At 35.1% G+C, this 20,280-nt stretch overlaps 1 protein-coding gene across 2 annotated transcripts; it reads left to right on the forward strand.

Annotated features, from left to right (window-relative positions):
• Window positions 1–14,052: 14,052 nt before the first annotated feature.
• On the forward strand, window positions 14,053–16,528 carry LOC107910753 (protein PATRONUS 2). 2 transcript variants are annotated; one of them, XM_016838733.2, is made up of 5 exons: window positions 14,053–14,258; window positions 15,251–15,357; window positions 15,437–15,895; window positions 15,979–16,028; window positions 16,126–16,528. In XM_016838733.2, exons 2-5 carry the CDS (start codon window positions 15,300–15,302, stop codon window positions 16,312–16,314), a joined length of 756 nt encoding a protein of 251 aa, XP_016694222.1. In that variant the 5' UTR covers window positions 14,053–14,258; window positions 15,251–15,299; the 3' UTR covers window positions 16,315–16,528. The 2 variants fall into 2 exon arrangements, with proteins under 2 accessions (XP_016694222.1, XP_016694223.1); XM_016838734.2 differs by having other exon boundaries at window positions 14,142–14,258; window positions 15,300–15,357.
• Window positions 16,529–20,280: the final 3,752 nt, after the last annotated feature.

Below are 20,280 nucleotides of genomic sequence, written 5' to 3' on the forward strand. Positions count from 1 at the left end.
GTGCTTCTTGCTCACTTTATCAGCTCATAACAATACTCCCTACCCGCACAACAGCCTTGTCTTCAAGGCTGGAAATGAGGAAATTTGGTTTGGATTGTAGACAAAGATTCCCACGTCGTATCCTCTGGAAAGGAATTAGCCCATTCGACCAGCACTTCGGTTACCATTTGGTTCCCTTTCTTGGCCATCCTTCTGTCGATAATGCGAGTAGGATCTTTTGGTAAGGCACCATGAGCATCTACCACAGGCAGCTGAGTTTGTGTTGGAGCAGAACCCACATGTTTTTTCAATTGTGAGACATGGAATGTAGGATGTATACGTGAATGTTGGGGAAGTTGCAAAGTATACGCTACTACCCCTACTTTTCGGATTACTGGAAAAGGGCCAAAATACTTTGGGGATAAATTTTGGTTGGAGACCTTATGAATCGACTGCTGCTTGTAGGGTTACAACCTCAAATAGACCAAGTCACCCTACTGAAAACTTCTCTCCAAGCGACGTTTATCTGCCAATTGCTTCATACGGGCCTGAGCTCTCTTAAGACAGAACATAAGTAACTTCCTAGCAGCCTCTCGACTTTGCAAACTTCAGTCCACAACTGCCACAGGAGAGGCCCCCGCTAAATAGGGCATGTGAGTGGGAGGAGGCTGACCATACAGCGCCTCATATGGTGTAAGCTGGATAGAAGAGTGGTAAGAGGAATTATACCACCATTCTGCTAAGGACAACCATTGAGACCAATGTGCAGGCGTCTCCCCCGTCACGCAACGTAAATAATTCTCAAGACACCGGTTTAAAACCTCGGTCTGGCCATCCGTCTGAGGGTGGTAAGCCGTCGAAAGTAAGAGCTTAGTGCCTGACTTCTGAAAAAGCTCCTGCCAAAAATTGCTAACAAATATTCGATCCCTATCCGATATGATAGAATCGGGCATACCATGAAGTTTATAGACCTGATTAAGATACTCCCAAGCCACATCCTTAGCCGTATACGGGTGCGTCAATGCCAAGAAGTGGCCATACTTAGTAAGATGGTCCACCACGACAAGAATAGAATTTTTCTTTTTTGAATTGGGCAGCCCTTCAATGAAGTCCATGCTGATCACCGACCAGGCTCTATCAGGTATGGGTAAGGGCTGAAGAAGGCTAGGAGAAGCCACTAACTCACTTTTGCATCGCTGACACGTGATACACTCCCGAATCCACCTTTTGACATCCGTAGTAAGGCCCTTCCAGTATAGTTGGCTCGAAAGTCTTTTCCTTGTAACAGTCACCCCTGAATGGCCCCCGATTGCACTAGCATGAAAGTGAAGGAATAACTCGCGTCTTAGTTGTGAAATTCGCCCCACCACTATCTTCCCTTTCCTGAACAAGAACCTCCTATCCCATGAATATTTTTTGTACGAATTCTGATGTTGCTGAGTGTGTCTAATAATCTTTTGTAGTCGATCATCTTGAGTGTAAGACTGTTGGACCTGTACCAAAAGACCCGAAATAACAGAACTCGTTGTAAGTTGATAATACTGACCCTGTGCAAGCTGCGGTTGACGAGAAAGAGCATCCGCAACCTTGTTGTTGATTTCTTTCATGTATGAAACTTCGAAATCGTATCCTAGCATCTTAGCTACCCAACGTTGCTGGAAGGGAGTAACGGCTACCTGATCAGACAAAAATCGCAGACTCTGGTGGTTTGTACAGATTTTAAAATGGCGACCCACCAAATACGCGTACCACTTGCGCACTGCCAATAAAACCGCCAACATTTCTTTTTCATATATTGATAGTGCTTGATGGCGCACCTCAAGAGCCTTGCTAAAGAAAGCTATAGGTCTCCCTTGTTGCTGCAAAACTGCACCGACTCCAAACCCACTTGCATCCGTATCTACAGTAAATTCTAACTGGAAATTGGGAAGTACCAATACGGGGCTGAACTCACAGCTTGCTTGAGAGCTTGGAAGGCTTCAATGGCTTGGTCATTCCATCCCCAACAATCTTTCTTTAATAAACCAGTCAATGGCCGAGCAATTACTCCATAATTCCTTATAAAGCGTCTGTAGTATCCCGTAAGTCCCAGGAAGCTACGCAACTCTTTCACTAAACTAAGGGTAGGCCAGAACGTTATACAATCAACTTTAGCATTATCCATATAAACGGTCCCCTTATACAACACGTGTCCCAAGTATTGCACTTGGAGGGAACCAAAACAGCACTTTGACCGATTAGCATACAATTGTTGTTCCCTTAGAATAAGAAGGACTAATCGCAAATGCTGCATGTGCTCAGACCACGATGTAGAGTAGACGAGTATGTCATCAAAAAATACTAACACAGACTTCCGCAATAGTGGCTTAAAAATAGAATTCATGAGGGCTTGAAAACTAGAAGGAGCGTTGGTGAGGCCAAATGGCATCACGAGGAATTCATAATGTCCTTCGTGTGTTCGAAACGCGGTTTTATGCACATCCGGTTCCCACATGCGAATCTGATGATAGCCGGACCTTAAATCTAATTTAGAAAATACTCTGGCTTCCCCCAACTCATCCAATAACTCTTTAATTACAGGGATGGGAAATTTATCCTTAACTGTATGCTGGTTGAGTTGCTTGTAGTCCACACACAATCGCCAACTACCATCCTTCTTCTTGACCATGATAATAGGAGAGGCGAATGAACTAGTGCTGTCACGAATGATTCCAGCTTGGAGCATTTCCTGAATGAGTTTATCGATCTCCGTCTTCTGGCAAGCTGGATATCTATAGGGCCTCATTTTAATTACTGTGCCTTCATCAACTAGAGGAATTTTATGGTCGTGTCTTCTACTTGGAGGCAACCCTTTCGGTATTTGAAATATATCATCAAACTCCATCAGTAGCTTCTGAAGTTGATTTCCCTGATTCGTGTCCTCCGTGGTGCAAAGTGTCACTTATGTAGGTGAGCTTAATACGACAGTATATGGTCCCAATGATTTCCCCATAACAGCAAAACATCTCGGACTGGATTCTTTACTTCCTGTTGCTAACGAACCAGGAACTATGCCTTGAAGAACACAAGGTTTCCCCGCTATGTTAAACTGCATAGTCAAAGAATTGAAATTCCAAACAATATCGCCCAATGACAATAGCCGCTCAACCTCAAGTACCATATCGCAGCCTTTCAAAGATATAACCATGAAGTCAGTTTGGAAGCAGTGGTTCTGCACCTCCCACTTAACCCCTTGTCATAAACCCCTAGTAAACAAACAACTTCCATTGGCCATCGAGACCTTCAATTGTTCCTGGCACACCACCGATAAGGACACTCTATTGACCAACTTACTGTCAATAAAGTTGTGTGTACTCCCCGAATCCACTAAGATAATAGCCCGAGCTAATCCCACTTGAGCCGCCACCCTCATGGTATCATGCCCTTGTAAGCCAGTGAGAGCATGTAATGAAATCGTGGGAGACTTAGAACCCCTCTCCTCACTCCTCATTTCCTCCAAGTTGTCAGAACATTTTCGAAATTCCTCAACTTCACCCTCGGCCATGGGTTCCAATAAGAATTGATACAATTGTGATTTCACACATTTGTGCCGTGCATGGTACTTAGCTCCACACCAAAAACACAGTCTCTTCTGTTTTCTTTCCGCCATTAATGCAGGAGATATGGTTTTAGATCCCGAGTTATTTGTCGATCCCCTAGTAGCTGACTGTGAGTTAGCAAATTTTATGGGAGAAGAAGGGTACCTTACCGTAGGTGAAGAGCTGGTTACCATTCTTTGTGAGCTGACTCCCAGCGTCGGAGATCCCTTTCCTGTAACAGAGATGAGTACCTCGATCTTTCTAGCTAACTGGAAAGCGTCCACCAATGTCGAAGGTGCGAATAAGTCCAAATAATGACCTATTTCAGCCTTCAAATTCCCCAAGAATATACTAAGAGCATATGACTCTGGTAGATGTAGTTGATTAAGCAGTTCTACGAATAAATCCTAAAATTGCTCAACGGTACCTAGTTGTTTCAGGTTGACGAGCTCCCTCATCGGATCCCCAAATGATCCGCAACCAAAACGATCTTGGAGGCTCCTAATGTACGCAGGCCATGACAACATTTGCAACCCCCATTCCTCTGCGAGTAGAAGTGATGCCATTCCAGTGCTCTGCCTTCTAAGTTGAGCATCACTATACGAATCTTACTCTCTTTAGGTATGCCCTTAGCTTCAAAAAACTGTTCCAATTTGGTCCACCAACCCCGAAAATCATTCCCATCGAACTTAGGACACTCCAATTGGTTGGTTTTCGTCGAGTCTCCTACCACAAAAGAAGAGTCCCTCACATGTACACTACCAACCTCCAGAACTAGGGGTTCCGACTGTCCTGGAGGTAAATCGGCAGTTTTGGGTAAAAATTCAGGAGGAGCTCCTAGCACCCCCTTCTCTTTGTCAGCTGCAGCATGTAACCCAGTTGGTGGGGGCCTGAAATACTGCCCCAACAGCGATTGTAGGTCAACTCGAATCTCTGTTTTGAACTCCTGACAGCGAGAGTCCAACTTAGCCTCCAAATGCGCAAACTCCTCTTGGATTTTGGAAAATTCCTGCTACAAATTGCTTACCTCTTTCTGCAACCTTGTCGACACACTATCGCCGGCCATTAGGGGAATCGTGATAGCTCTGATACCTTTGTTACGTGATGGAATTTTGAATAGAAAATGAAGAAGAAACTTGCAGAAGAGAAGAAAGGTTGAGAGAATTCAGAGATAAGAAAAAATTCCTTGTATTTTCTGCATAACCGATTTGCATGCAATGCATGCATTATAAAGAAATAAACGACCCACATGACGTGGAGTTTTCTGTTATAATAAAAATGTAAAATGCCCCGTATGACTTAAAACCCTAAAACTTTCCGTCTTTCTCACTTTATCAGCTCATAACAATGTTATTGTTAAGTTGGGGTTTGCTAATTCTTTCTGAGTAGAAGCTAATGGTTATGCAGGTGGTTTTTGGATCCTTTGTAATTATAATATTTCCGTGGAAGTTTTGATAGCCTATCCTCAATTTGTGCACATGCGCATTCAGAGTAATTTTGGTCCTACTTCGTTTCTCTGTACAACAATTTATGCAAGCCCACAATCGACCAATCGAAAAATTCTTTGAGGATATTTGGATCTTCTTGCTGGTGACATTAAAGAACCGTAGGCCATGGCCGAAGATTTCAATTCTATTCTAAATTGTGCAAAGAGAAAATGAGGTGCAGCAACTAGACAATCGAGTTTTAATTTGTTTCACTCTTTTTCATTTCAACATGGCATCCAAGATATAGGGTTTCAAGGACCTATGTTCACTTGGAATCGAGGCAATCTTTTTGAACGCCTTGATAGATCTCTTTGTAATGATTTTTGGGAATCCTTTGCACCCAATACTTCAATCCGTCATCTCCACATGCTTAAGTCTAATCACCGGTCTCTTTTGGTTTCATGAACTTGACTTATTCAACTCGTGGTGAACGCCTTTTTCGGTTCCTTGCTAGTTGACTTGTACATCCACAGTTCAAGGACTTGGTTCGAAATACATGGATTAATTCAACGAATGTTGTTTCAAACTTGGAGAGGTTTGCCACTTTGGTTCAAGACTAGAACAAGTGAGTCTTTGGTAACATTTTTGAAAGAAAACAAAAAATTGTAGTAGAGTTAGAACGAGTTCAAAGAGATTTGGAGTTCGTGACTCTATGCAACTTCGAGCTTGTGAATTGAATCTTAGATCTGATTTAGAGAACATTTTATTCCAAGAATGAAAAGGTGAACCCCAACCTGTTGGTCACTTTCCTTGCAGAGGTTGGTTTTCAGTCTTATTAGAGACTGAAAAGGTGAACCTAATTACTTTAGTCTCGATGGAAGAGGTTCGGAAGGCGATGTTTAACATGTTACCCTTGAAGGTGCCAGGTATTGATGGATTTTATGCAAAAAGTTTTCAATCTTAATGGGATTTGGTAGGCAACAATGTCTATCATCTTGTTCGACGTGTTATGGAAGGGGGCATGCTAGATTCTGACATAAACAAAACGCTTCTAGTTTTAATTCTGAAGATTATGGGTGCAGGGTCCTTACCCAATTTCGTCTTATTAGTCTCTGTATCGTACTTTATAAGATTATCACTAAGACTTTGGTGAATCGTCTTCGTCCACTCAAGCAATAATTAATATGACAAAATCAAGCTAGTTTTGTAGCATGTCATAATATCTTAGACAATATTATCATTGCTCAAGAGGCAGTGCACACAATAAAGAAAAGAAAGAGTAAAAAGCATTGGACAACTTTCAAAGTTGATCTTGAGAAAGCATATAATAGAGTTCGATTGGACTTTTTGGAAGACACACTTATGCATGCAGGCTTTCCTCATACTATTATCTAGGTAATCATGCATTGTGTCAATTCGACAACCATGCATGTTTTATGGAACAGAACAATCACAAAACCTTTTTTTCCAACATGGGGGTGAGACAAGAAGATCATTTATCTTCATATCTATTTGTCTTAGGAATGGAGTGTTTAGAACACTTAATAGACCAGACGATTGTTAACAATGACTAGGAACCACTTTTTCTTTCTCAACAATATACGGGTGTTTCACACATTTTCTTTGTAGAAAATCTGATCCTATTTTCTGAACCCGTTAGTTAAGGTGTTAATCATATTAATTTTATTTTGAGTACTTTTTACTCTTAATATGGACACAAAGAAAATAGATAAGAAATTTAAATTTTCTTTTCATCCAACATTCTTGAAGCAGTGGCTGTAAATATGAGTGATAGACTTGACTTCTCAAGGGTGGATGATTTGGGAAAATATCTAGGGATGCTTGTGTTTCATAGACAAGTTTCTATTGATACGTTCTATTTTATGGTTGGTAAACTTCGTGCCAAGCTTAATGGATAGGATTTTTGAAGACTTTTGATGGCAAGAAGAATTACTCTTGCCAAATCGGTGCTTCTTGTTATACCTAATTATTTTATGAATATTACTTGTATTCCCATTTCAATGTGCAAAGAAATTGAAAAGGTTGCACGCAATTTTATATGGGGAAAGAGTGTGTCAAAAGAAAGTTTGCTTTAGTTAACTGAAGGGATTGTTGCTTGCCCATTGAGAAAGGAGGATTGGGCATTTAAAGTTTGACCAAAATAAGATTTTCCTTCTAAAATTGGGTTACAATATTGTTGCTAATATACATGCTCTTTAGGTTTGAATTCCGAGGAACAAATAGAATGTGTATGGGGTTATTCCAACACCCATAGAACGTAGTAACTGCTCATATATTTGGCGTTCCCTCATGAGTGTTTGGCATGAAGTTAGTGATGGTGTCATATGATATATTGGTGACGGACAGCTATCAAATTTTTGGAATGATCATTAGGTAAAAGATATCAGTCCTCTTCGAATGCATTATATAGGCAGAGTGTACATAGATGAAACTCTTCGGGTTTGTGATTTAGTCACAGCTGATGGAACTTGGAGCTGGTATCAACTTGAATTGCTTCTTCCTCGACCCATCCTAACTTTTAATGCAACAATTTTACCGCCTACACAAGCCGTAAGTTCGGATCAGCTTGTATGGAGATGGTCATCTGTTGGTAGTTTCTATTTTTTTGAAACTTACAAAAGACTTGTTGAGAGAAGAGATTAGCTATCACAAAGCGATAACTCGATGATTTGGAAAGTCAATACTCCTCAACGAGTAAGGGTCTTCTTATGGCTGCTTCGACATAGACGTGGAATGGTTGATGATGCTCACTGTGTGCAGTGTGGTGAACATGTGGAAACAACAATTCACGCTATGTGGGACTACTAATTTGTTATCATGGTTTGGAAGACTATTGCACCTAGAAATGTCTGGACTTCTTTCTTTAATTATTCGCTGGAAACTTGGTTGAAATGGAACATCATGAATAAGGGAGGTATCACGAAAGATGATGGCGAATGGCCAACATTCTTTTCAATTTTGTGTTGGATACTTTGGAAAGGTGGAAATGAATTTATTTTCCAACAGGAAAACGATAACATTAGCAATCTGATTTCGAAATACATGGCCTGGACACGAAGTATAATTAATTATAAATGTATGGTTATGTGCAGCACAATCACTCATGATAATTGGTATCAACCTGAGGAAGGATGGGTGAAGTTTAATACAGATGGTGCACTCTCGTTACAATATTCTAATGCTGCTAATGGTGGTGTTCTTCGCGATTGAACAGGAGGCTAGCGGTTTGGTTTTACTATGAAGGTCGGTGCATTTGACATTTTTTATATTGAAGCGCGAGTTATATATGAAAGACTCACTCTAGCTTGGAAGAAAGGGTTTGGCAAGGTTGTGACCAAAAGTGACTATGCATTGCTGATTGATATAATTAGGAACGGTTATCAGCTTTTGAAGACTCACCTGATCATGCTCGATCTTTGTTTGAAGAAGATGCTCATCAACCAACGATTAGTATAGGCTCGCATCAACCTTATTATAGCTAGTTTCTTAAACTTGTGTTTTTCTTAAAAAGAAATATGACAAGTGAAACTATATATATGGTACATATATATTTAATGTGTGAATGATTTTTGTGGATCACATTAAATGCAATGTTTTATTGTAAAAACGAAAAAAAAAACGTTTTATTCCTCAAAATGTTTGAATATATATAGGCAACAATTATAATAATAATAAAAATCCCTTTGGATATCATTCGCTTAATTTTTGTATATTAAAAATTATGTGGCAAACTTCAATGTTTGACAAATGAAACTATATTTATATGGCATATGTATATTTAATTTATAAATGTTTTTTATGGGTCACATTAAGTGCAAAGTTTTCATGTAAAAATGGAAAAAATGTTTTATTCCTCGAAATGTTTGAATATTATATACAATATTATGACAGTAATTATTAAAAAAAAATCCCTTCCAATATCATTCCCTTAATTTTTCTATATTAAAATTTATGTGGTAAGCTTCGATGTTTGACAAGTGGAATTATATCTATATGATATAAGTGCATTTAGAGCCTCTTTGGTTTGCTTGAAACTAGTTAGAGGTGATCATGGGCCAGGCCGGGTCGAGTCTAGATAAAATTTCGGCCCTCGTCCTAGGCTCGGGCCCAGCCCAGCTCGAAATATGGGCCTAAAATTTTATCTAGGCCCGACCCAGGAAAAAATTCCTAAGCCTGAGCCCGGCCTGGCTCGGCCCGGCTCATTTTTTTAATAAACACCAAAAATTTATTTTAAAAATAAAAAAAGCATTTTAAAATTAAAAAATTAAAAAATATATATTTATTATATATTCGGGTCGGGCCAGGCCGAGCCGGGCAAAAAAAGTGGTGCCCGAGGCCAAGCCCGTTTTCTAAACGGGCCTATTTTTTTGTCTAAACCCATATTTCGAGACTATATTTTTACCCGAATCCTCCCATATTTCGGGCGGACCGTCGGGCCGGGCCGCCCGGCCCATGATCACCTCTAAAACTAGCGTGATAGTTAATTTATTACATAATTATTATATGAGTTTCAAGTAACAATACGTTTGATAGCCTTGATAAAAACAAGGTCACGTGACTTTTTTACTTAAGTTGGGTGATAGCTTTCACATATGTGAATGTATGTTTTAAATATCACTCACCTTTTACTCCCCTTCAATTATTTTTGTTTCAATTTTATCGTCACCCAACAACCATATATTAGAAGTAATGTTGTTTGAACCGAACCGGCCGATCGGATCAGTAACCGACTTGGATACCTATACAAAGAGTGACTTTGAACCGATTAGATTAGGAACCAGTACGAACCGGTTGAACTAACTAAAAATTAGTTGAATCGGGATTTTTTATTAATACTTTTGAATTTTTGAATAATTTTTAATCGAATCTATTGGATTGATTTGACTAGTTGGACTAACCAATTGGTGATCTAACCTATTCAACTATTAGTCTTGTTTAAAAATCATTAATTACAAGTACAACTGTTCATGGGTTGGGTGACCCATCCGACCAAGTCAGACCAGCCTTTCATTTCTTATCCTCAATTAAATTATTTTTAAAAATATTTTTATAAAATATAAATATTAATAAAAAATAATATATATTTTTTATAATTTTAATTTATATATTTAATAAATAATTATACAATTATATAGATATTTAATTTTATTTTATCAATATTAAAATTATACAATTCAATAATATATTAATATTAATATTAATATTAAAATAAATATAATATTATATATTTTAATATTTTTATTCATATATAATTTTTATTATTTTAAAACATAATAATATATTGATTTTAAATAGTAATGATTTTATTTTATTATTTTAATATTAATATTAATAAGAAATTGAATATTATAAATTTATGAATTGAATATTATATTATAAATATTTTTTAAATAGTAATATTTATTATACTATATTTAAATTATATGAAAAATAAAAATATTAAAGGTAACAAATAACACTTATATTTTAAGTAAGAAAAATAATATATACCACAAATTTCAACAACCAAATACCTTAATGTTGTAACATATATCTTTTATACATCATTTTGGAACTTAAATGTTATTTAACGTAATACTCAAATTTTACATCAGGCCTACCAAACGTGGAATGTGTGGGTATTTTTTTATGGGTCACATTAAGTGGAATGTTTTAGTGTAAAAATGAAAATAAATGTGTGAATATCATTCCCTTAATTTTGTAGGAAATTAATCCTATGTGTCATAGTTGCGTATTTGCCATTTGTTGACCTAAATATCAAACACGTGTAATTATGGAAATAATATTTGTTAGGATTCTTATTTAATAGAAAATAAAGTGAGGCTATCTGTAATTATTTTTACTGATAGTATTTTAGTTTAGAATTTTCAAATTTATGAAAAAAATCAATCATAATCTAAAAATGGATTTTTTTTCACCTTATAAATACCATGACAAATTCATAAATTAGTAGGTATCTTTGCACACACCACAAAACAACAAGCATCCGCGAAATTTTTTTTTTTTAAATGATGGTTCAAACTTCAAAGGTAAATAAAGAGTTGTTCGTTTATAGAATGGTTTTGATGTTTTAAAAAAAATTGGGTTACTCTTATATCACTTTTCACATCAATTTCTTCACTATGATTCTAAAATCCGTTTTTAAAGTTTGGATTTTCTATTCCATAATCTCAAAATTTATGAAGTTCCTGACTCTATGCTTTCTAAAATGAAGGAACAAGAGAGAAAATTTAACTATTTTGTAAAAACAAAAAGGAAAAAATGGAAAGTGTTTTTTAGTTTTATGTTTAAAATGAGACCCATCTCACAGTGTCACAGGATTAGAACTTTAAATCTCACAAATTGTACCGCCTTAATGATTTCTTTGCTTCAAACCTGCTTTAAGTCAACCTAACTCTTGCGGAAGCAAACTCGAGCTGGAAAAAGAAACGAAAAACAAAAAAAACCAAAGGAAAGTGATGTATATAAGATGTTTGAGTAAATGCTCTCAAAATTCTTTAGCTCAGAAAAGATGAGGTGATTACAAATGAAGGGGAGACTTCTATTTATAGTTGAGCTTCCCTAGATCTAACAGTACAGATTAAATTACATCAATGGCTAAGATTAGTTCTCATCTAAAATAAGAGAGACCTGAGGGATTTAAATTCTATACATATTTATCTTTTAAGATTTACAATAATTATCTTGGTAAAGTACAATTTACTGGAGTGTTTCAATTCAACCAGAATTCAAGTAGATGGGCCTTGAGTATCTTCCAAACGATGGGCCAGTCCTGACGGGCCGAATGACCTCAAGGGAACATGAAGGGCCTGAAATACGTGCATTAATTATGGGCTCATTTGCACGGCCTGTGACATTCTCCCCCACTTGTTCTCTCGACGCCTTCGTCGCATCCTCAAAATGGAACGTGTCTATTTTCTCTTGAAATTGCCATAGAGCCTCAGCAGGTTTCCAACTAGCTTTACTGTCGAGAAGTCCCTTCCATCGAACAAGATACTTATGCCTTGGCCTGTAGTACTTTAGTCGAGTCAATTGATCTGCCATGATGCATTCAACATCATGGTAATATGAGACCTTTACCTCCATCGGCGCTCATTTAGACTTGCCTTGATTTGGATCCTCTTAATCCTCATGGAAAGACTTAAGCATACTGACATGGAAAACCGGATGGACCTTGAGTTTTGTTGGCAACTCTAGTTTGTAGGCCGCCTTGCTTACCTTCTTCAAAAATTTGAAAGGTCCCACATACCGTCGCATAAGCCTCTTGTTATTTTTAAATGTATAATTTTGAATTAAATTATAATTATTTTTAAATATAAATTTAGTAATATGATGAAAAGTAAATGTTATTCTCATTAGTTCAAAAGTTTCTCCAAATTCGAGCTTTCATATATATATACATATATTATAGATAGATATGTAAATTTTCATTATAAAATTTATAGTCTAATTTGGTAAATTATTTCAAAATAGTATCTAATATTAATTTGGTAAGTTAATGGAGTTTTAGCTTGATTGGCATGGACATTGTTGCTAATATAGGAGGACGTGGGTTCGAATGCGTTGAAGCACATTATCTTCTTATTTATGAGTTAGGAAGATGTTATGGGTAGTAGAGCACAGATATGATCAGAATTTAAAACATAAAGTTAAATAATTCCAATACCTACAAATTGAGCATTTAACTTTCTTTTTTTAGTATTTAGCATTTAACTTATTTTGCTTTGACTAAATGTTAATTTTGATACCCAAAACTATCCCGAATTTGAAAATACGTTGTTAAAAGTATAGGTCGGGTGGAACCTACTTTGAGAATGTCTAGTATATAAATATTGCAACTCCCCAATCAATATTTTTTACTTCATCCCTGAAAAACCATACTCATAATTTGTGATTTGAGAAAGAATGCTTTAAATGGGAGAAACAATAACCCAAGTTTGTAAGTCAGAATTTTTTTAAAGTATGAAAGAAATATTACAAGCAACCCCTAAAGGTTTATCAAAAGATGCAAGCTACTCAAGTCGACTACATTAAATCAAGGAAAATTGATATTCCTGCATCTTATCAGAAGAGATCGTGCTCCCAAAGAGTCCTAAAAGAAATGCCACCAACAACTACACCAACAAGGCATGAAACAAGACTAACACCAGTTCCTGATGAAGGAATCAACCACCAAAACATTACAAGAACTAGCGCGATGACGGAAAATCATCCTTCTCCTCTTACTTGACAACACCAATGGAGGCAAATCAGATCTTGGAAGCAGAAAATTCGTAGAGCCCATCATCGAAATTTCAGTTGTCAACATGGACAACTTGACTTGAAAAGAAGAGTAATAGGTAGGAAAAAGGTTATCAATACTCCAGCAAAAACTGCCAAAGAGATGACAATGGAGTTAAAGTGGGACAAATATTATCAAATCTACTACCGCTTCATAATTGACATGTTCTGCTCTATCCTATCCTACTCTACTATGGATGTGTAACATTGAAAATCACTCCTATCTCCATAGATATTAGATATATTTATCTTTGTCCTCTTCGCCTCAGTTTAAATTTTGATAAGTATTTATAATATTTTTATCTTTTTAAAAGTAAACAAATACTTAAATGTAATTTTTCAGAAAAAAATTAATTTTGAAAACTACAGTTAAAAGGGAAAAATGTAAAAAAGTTTAGGTTTTCTTATAATACATTTTTATTATTTTATAATAATTTTATCTCTTTGGGTTTTTTTAATATATTTTTATTATTTTATAATACAAGCAATAATTTTAACATAAAAAAAGAGAGTAAGATACATAGTTGGGTTTTGATGAAATAGAAAGTATTGGTACTCGTACAATCAAAGCCCAAAGACTATGTCTAAGTTTGGAAAATATTGAAATGTTAAAAGTAAAAGAAGCCTCCAACATAAAACAAGTTAAACGAAAATGTTAGAACCTTATTCAAAAAAGAAAAAAGCAAACCTGTCAGTCAGAAGCCGACCGTTGCCACCATCTGGGCTTTAAATCTTCTGCAAGCGAAATTAAGCTTATGTAATTTATCATTTAATAGAGGGGTATTTTTATAAAAGCACAAGAAGTTACCGTTGCAAAACTAGGCTCTTCCTTAAAACCCGATATGTCGACCTTTAATTTTCAAAATACCAATTACTTCAAATAATAAACCAAATCCCAGAATCTGCAGATTGAAATTCAAGAAATTTCTCAGAATAAAATAGCCAGCGAAGGATTCATTCATCAAAACCCATTGTGAGTTTTTGCCTCTTAAACCCCCTTTCACGGTTTCTTTAATTTCTTGAAGTTAGTGTTTTTTTCCCTCACAGAAATATCTTATGTATGATTTTAATGGTCGAAAGAGATAAGTGTGATTTGATTAAAAAAAATTAATTCTCTTTTATTAACTTAGGATGGAGACGAAAAGGGCTGGTGAGAGAATTTCATAAATACGAAAAGTCTTTTTGGTTGTTGAGAAATTCTGGGAAATGTAAAGGAAAATCAAGATTGACCCATAGGTTTTCTAGCCTAGATTTCTTTTCTCCCTTTCTGGGCTGTAGGATTTAATGACCTAGGTATAATTTTCCGAAGCGAAAAGCACAAATAGAAAACGAAGTTACTAAAAATCAAGTTGAACTTTTTTGAATTAGTTGTCCTTTGGGCTTATCAAAGAAACTAAAATTTGGGTTCTTCCTGCTTTCTACATGTTTCCTTATCAACTGACATTTTCTTTTTCATATTGAGATTTTGGTTATTTTGATGTTTCATTTTGTACTAATAAGAAAAGTAAAAGTATTCGGCATTCTTTGCTAATGATTTTGATCTGGTTGTGGCATTGTTATTGTTAAGCTTGTTTAGTTAGGGTTTAGGGTTGTATGATAGGAATTTTGTGCCCTAACCTTTATACTATTTAACATTTATGTTACCCATGTGGCGAACACATATACCTTTCATCTGGTTGTGGTGTTGTTTTAGTTTGTTTTGTTGTATATTACGAGCGAGTGTTGAGATACGAACGCCGAACAAGGTTACATAATCTAGGTGCCTTAAACTGTAAACGCTATTAGATTATGTTGTTGGATTTGGTATGTTATCTCTCTCATTACACATTTGATTTCCCCCTAAGTGTCTTCATACAGTATTTTTGTTCATCTTTTATGTCAACTTGATTTGGTTCCAGTTTTGCACCTCTTAAATTCTTAGACCTTGACTTTTCTTCCCTTTTCCGTGCATCATGCATCTCATAGGTATAATCTTTTATCGAAGAGGTTTTGTTTCTATCTGTAATTTGCTCAGATGGCTTCGCGTACTGTTGGTTTGATTCAAGATCAGAATGTAAATGTTCACTACAATGGTACCATTCCGAACACTTGCTGTTCTGTTCAATTTTTTGTTTTCAAGTTGAATTCGATAATTCAAAGTGCGTTCTCCAGGTGCTTCTCTTTTGGGGAAGGCAAATATTGCTACTGCACCGAGGAAAGGTGGTATTGGTGGAAGGAAACCGCTTGGTGATTTGTCAAATTCGGTTAACCCGACCCTGAACCAGACATCGAAAAAGGAGAATTCTAAAATTCTTTCATTCACTGAGAAAGAGACCAGTGTCTCAAAACTTGCACATGATTCAAGCAAGAAGAAGAGTGTCTCTAAAGCTTCAGAGAAAGTGCAAGTTGGTGGTCGGAAAGCTCTCTCTGACATTTCAAACTCGGGTAAACCACGCTTGAAGGAGACATCAAAGAAGAATCAAACTTCAAAGTTAACCATTTTGGCAGAGAATCCAAGTGAACCCGAAGATATTGCGAAGGAAGGATTTCTGCACAATCACGATGAATGTATCAAAGCTCAGAAAAAAGCTATAAGCACGAATGAATTTTTGCGGATACTCCGATTAGAAGGTAAAAAAATTGCGATATTTTCAGATGCCTATTACGGTTTTGTTTCTGGCTGAATACTTGAAACTTTTATGAATGTTGTTTAGATTTCTCCAAACCTGCATCTGCAAAGGGAATTCGTATGCCAAATGAAATGGTCAGTTTTCGTATTGTACAATAAGCTTGGATCTTAATGAAATCGTTGGCATTTACAGATTGTCTTAACGAATACTAGTTTATTACTTGTGTTACAGCCCATGAGTCCTTCAAGGTACTTGGAAGCTAAAGAGATGAGTGAGCTACTGATGGAAGATTGGTCACCTCCGAAGTGTAAGTTGTCAAAGAAACTCAACTCAGCTCCACCTAGTCCGGAGCCACTGGATCATATGCGGTGGGATGATCCTGAATTGGTTCCCGGTTTTGTGTTGATTGGATCACCATGATGCTGAAACCATTGAATTCAATTTCTTACCTGGTAGCATATTAGAAGTTGTTTCGCTAGCAACTTATGTTGCATTCGGCTGTCATTTCCGTAAAGATGGCTGAATATTTTGGTATCCATTTGACTTCTGTTGGATAGATCTGTGGTCATCTTTGTATGATTAGAGATTACAGCAGGTGGCAATTCCATTATAACATAACTGCTTAAAATCTCAACCTGGTAACTTTTGCATAATTGCTTTAAATTTTGAATCTCTCATTACTACTATACGAATTAAAATCTGAATTATTTACGGCATATCTAATTTTGTTAAATACTCAAATTTAGTAACTCCTGATGGCTCCCCAAAGTTTTTGGAAAATTTCACTTTTCCCTTGAAATTTATTTAAAATTCTAGTTTGGCTCTCTAAATTTATAAAAATTTTAATTAGACTTTTTCTTTTTTGAAAAGAATCTTATTAAAACTCTTAAATATTTTGAAAATGTCAGTTAAGTTTCTCAAAATCTAGTCTCAAGATCCACCACTAATTTAAGAGTTAACTTGCGGATCGTAAATTAAATAGCCAAATCCAAATTGTCCCAATTCAAGAATGTACAAAAAGCTGATGGATTGTGAATTAAATAGTTAAAACTCAAATTTATCTAAATCCAAAAAAATACAAAAAGCTTATTGAATATCCCGTTTTCTTCTATTGTTTATAACGTAAATATTATAAATTTAAAATATACTTAAATAATCATTTAAATATGTCAAAATCCTAATCATACACAATAAATACTATATTTAATAGAAGAGATGGAAGAAGATGGTTGTTTGCGTGGTGGATCACAGGTGAGAGGATGTTCTGGTAAAAGAAGACGTCTAAGAAGAGGTGTACATGATTCCCCACGAGTTGTTTGCATAAGCTGTTTTATGGTAGGGGATAGGCTAGCTACGTGTCCAAAGTTTACTTACGTCTAATTTGGTGATAATATGTCTTAGGATAAAACGTCTAGGGGGATTAGTAATTGATGACTCTAGAGTTCTCACGTGGACTTCACACGGACTTAGTGGAGACGCGTAACGCCTAAGGCTCACCAAGCTAAAGTTCGCAAGTTAGCTTAAGGTTCGTCGATCAAGTTGAGAATGTTAGCTTTGTTGGGAGACACTTGTTTGGTATGTAGGGTACAACAAGTATATAAGTGGTAAAAAAAATTAGGGAAACCCTTGTACTTAGAGATGGATTGCAATTCGGCTACTCTACTGAAAAAATGGATAAATTAGTCCTTATACATTTTGAAACATGTAAATTAGCTTATTCCATTAAAATTTTTTCTGTTAAACGAAATCATAGTGTTTTTATTTTTGAAAATTGAGCTCTCTTTCAATAATCGGGAAACGTTTCCATTTTCAATAAAATTCTTATTTGATAAGAACTATCTAATGCAATGAGACACTAACCTTACCTGTTAAAGAAGCTTTCTAGTGCAATTCTAAAAGCAGCCATTTCAATAAAACCATGATTTTATTACTATTGAAATACTATCAAACCAAAGAAACAACATATTTACCGTAAATAAAATCTTTCAATTTTGCATTTCTCTTTGACGATGAAGAAGAAGATGAAGACAATGAGCTCCTTTGTTACTTCTCCCCACCCAGAAACTTATTGATGGCTTTGGGGATTTATTTTAAATTAAAATCTCACTTTTTATCTTTTATTTCTTCTCATAAATTTAAAACATTATTTTTTAAAATTTCAAAACCCATGGAGTCCTTATTTAGAACTCATAAATTTATATTAAAAATTCAAAACTAAAAAATTATTAAACTTAGTAATTTAAAGATTCAAGTTTCTTGGGGTATTAAACAATAAGATCTTCAAGTGAGAAATTTGTAATAACTAAGGGGATGCGACAATGAGTAACCGAAATTTTATAACAACAATTACACGCCATCAAGAGATACAAAAATGAGTACTCACTAAAGTAGAAGAAAGTAAACATTAAATAAATTTATATATACCTTTTAGTTGGAAACATGAACGATGAAGATGAAACTGAGCATTAAATAAAGCATAAAATTTGAAAGTGAGTAATCAAAACTTTTAGTTGATTTTTTTTCTTCAATCAAGTTTTTATTTATTCATTTATTATGTCTTCAATCAAGTATGAGAAATCTTTTTTATTTTTTTAGGTTTTGTATAATATTGAAGAAAGTCTTGTAAAAGGATGATGGTTTCTAGGTTTCGACTAGAGAGTTTGATAATTTTTTAAAGATTTTTTTGTAAAATTTTTAGATTTTTTCACATATATATTTTGAAATTTTAGGAAATTTTCATTTATAATTTTAATTTTTAAATATATTTTAACATAATTTCTAATATTCTTAATAATTTATATTTATTTTTAAGATTTTTAAGATTTATTATTATTATTGTTAATAATTTAAAAAAATCAAAATGATATTTTAATTATAGTTCAAGGAATAAATTAGTAATTAATCATTTAAATTAATCTTTCACGCCATCATTTAACAAATAAAATTTAACAGATATGCTAATTTGCACGTTTTGAAATGTATAAGGGCTAATTTGCCCATTTTTTCAGTAGAGGGCCAAAATGCAATCCGCCTCTAAGAACAAGGCCTTCCCTGGTACTTTTACCACTTACATACTTGTTAATAATTAAAAAATCAAAATGATATTTTAATTATAGTTCAGGGACTAAATTAGTAATTAATCATTTAAATTAACCTTCCACGCCATCATTTAACAAATAAAATTTAACAGAGATGCTAATTTGCACGTTTTGAAATGTATAAAGGCTAATTTGCCCATTTTTTCAGTAGAGGGGCCGAAATGCGATCCTCCTCTAAGAAGAAGGCCTTCCCTAGTACTTTTATCACTTACATACTTGTTGTACCCTACATAGTGGACAATATAGAGCACCCAAATAGAACTTTGTTGGATCTGGTGCTCTAAGTGTAGTATATTTGTTTGTAAACTTGTAATTTTTTGATTAATAAAATAAATTCATGAATTACATTAATATACTTTGTATAATTATTCTCATATGATTTTTGCATGCAAAGTAAAACTATAACACCTCTTGCCCGGATGGTTATTGGACCTGAACAAGATGATGTTACTATTGGGAAATGTGCCCATATTGTAAACATGTAACTGTTTTCAATTTATTTGAACGATGAATAAATAAATAAAGTTAATTTCACATTTCACTATTATGTCTTTTGTATTTCCGTCTTTCATATTTTGCATGAATAGTGAAATTGTGATAAGCAAATATTAGCTCATTGATTGTCTAAGTTCAAACTGATGATAAGTGGAACTGTAAGACGTTTACATTACGAGAAATACAACTTACTTCAGTAGATAATCTAAACGAGTCCGTAATTCTGTAAAAGAATCAAAGTGAGCATTTGATTCAAATATTGAGAAGGATTATCATATCGTCTACACTTCCAATTGAGGTGATGATTAGTCTTAGCTATCGGAGCAATTGAATCCATGGGTAAAGACATAGATGTATTCATTGAAAGAATGATGCGTTGGATTAGACCTAAGATAAATTAATTCTAGATCCATTTGTGAATTAATTTACTTGTGACATTAATGGTTTGATTTACCTAAATCCTGAGTTAGTCATTAACCATGCGTATGTAACTCATGTGCTTTGATATAAGTGGAGACTTATGCTCTGAAGATGATTGAGCTGATAGCTAGTAGGTTGGGTCTATGACTTGTGTATCGCATGACTTTACTGCCAACAGTGGAATTCATAGCTCAATTAAGAGTTAACGTTATCCTCTTATTAACATTGTGTGTATTGATAATAAATATGGAACGTGGCCACGAGTTTCTTGTTCTCAAATAAGCAATTTATCATAGTTATTTGTTGATAGTGATCATATTAATCATTAAGAAGACACAATGATGACAATGAGATAAAATAGGATTGTATTGGG

This window comes from Gossypium hirsutum, chromosome D02, assembly GCF_007990345.1.
Source record: "Gossypium hirsutum isolate 1008001.06 chromosome D02, Gossypium_hirsutum_v2.1, whole genome shotgun sequence".
NCBI lineage: Eukaryota > Viridiplantae > Streptophyta > Magnoliopsida > Malvales > Malvaceae > Gossypium > Gossypium hirsutum.

Bases quoted from the DNA above. Each gene is read 5' to 3' on its own strand.
- LOC107910753 (XM_016838733.2), top strand. From the start codon at position 15,300: ATGGCTTCGCGTACTGTTGGTTTGATTCAAGATCAGAATGTAAATGTT. The intron at 15,896-15,978 runs GTAAAAAAATTG...AATGTTGTTTAG, and splicing joins GCGGATACTCCGATTAGAAG to ATTTCTCCAAACCTGCATCT. The intron at 16,029-16,125 runs GTCAGTTTTCGT...CTTGTGTTACAG, and splicing joins TTCGTATGCCAAATGAAATG to CCCATGAGTCCTTCAAGGTA.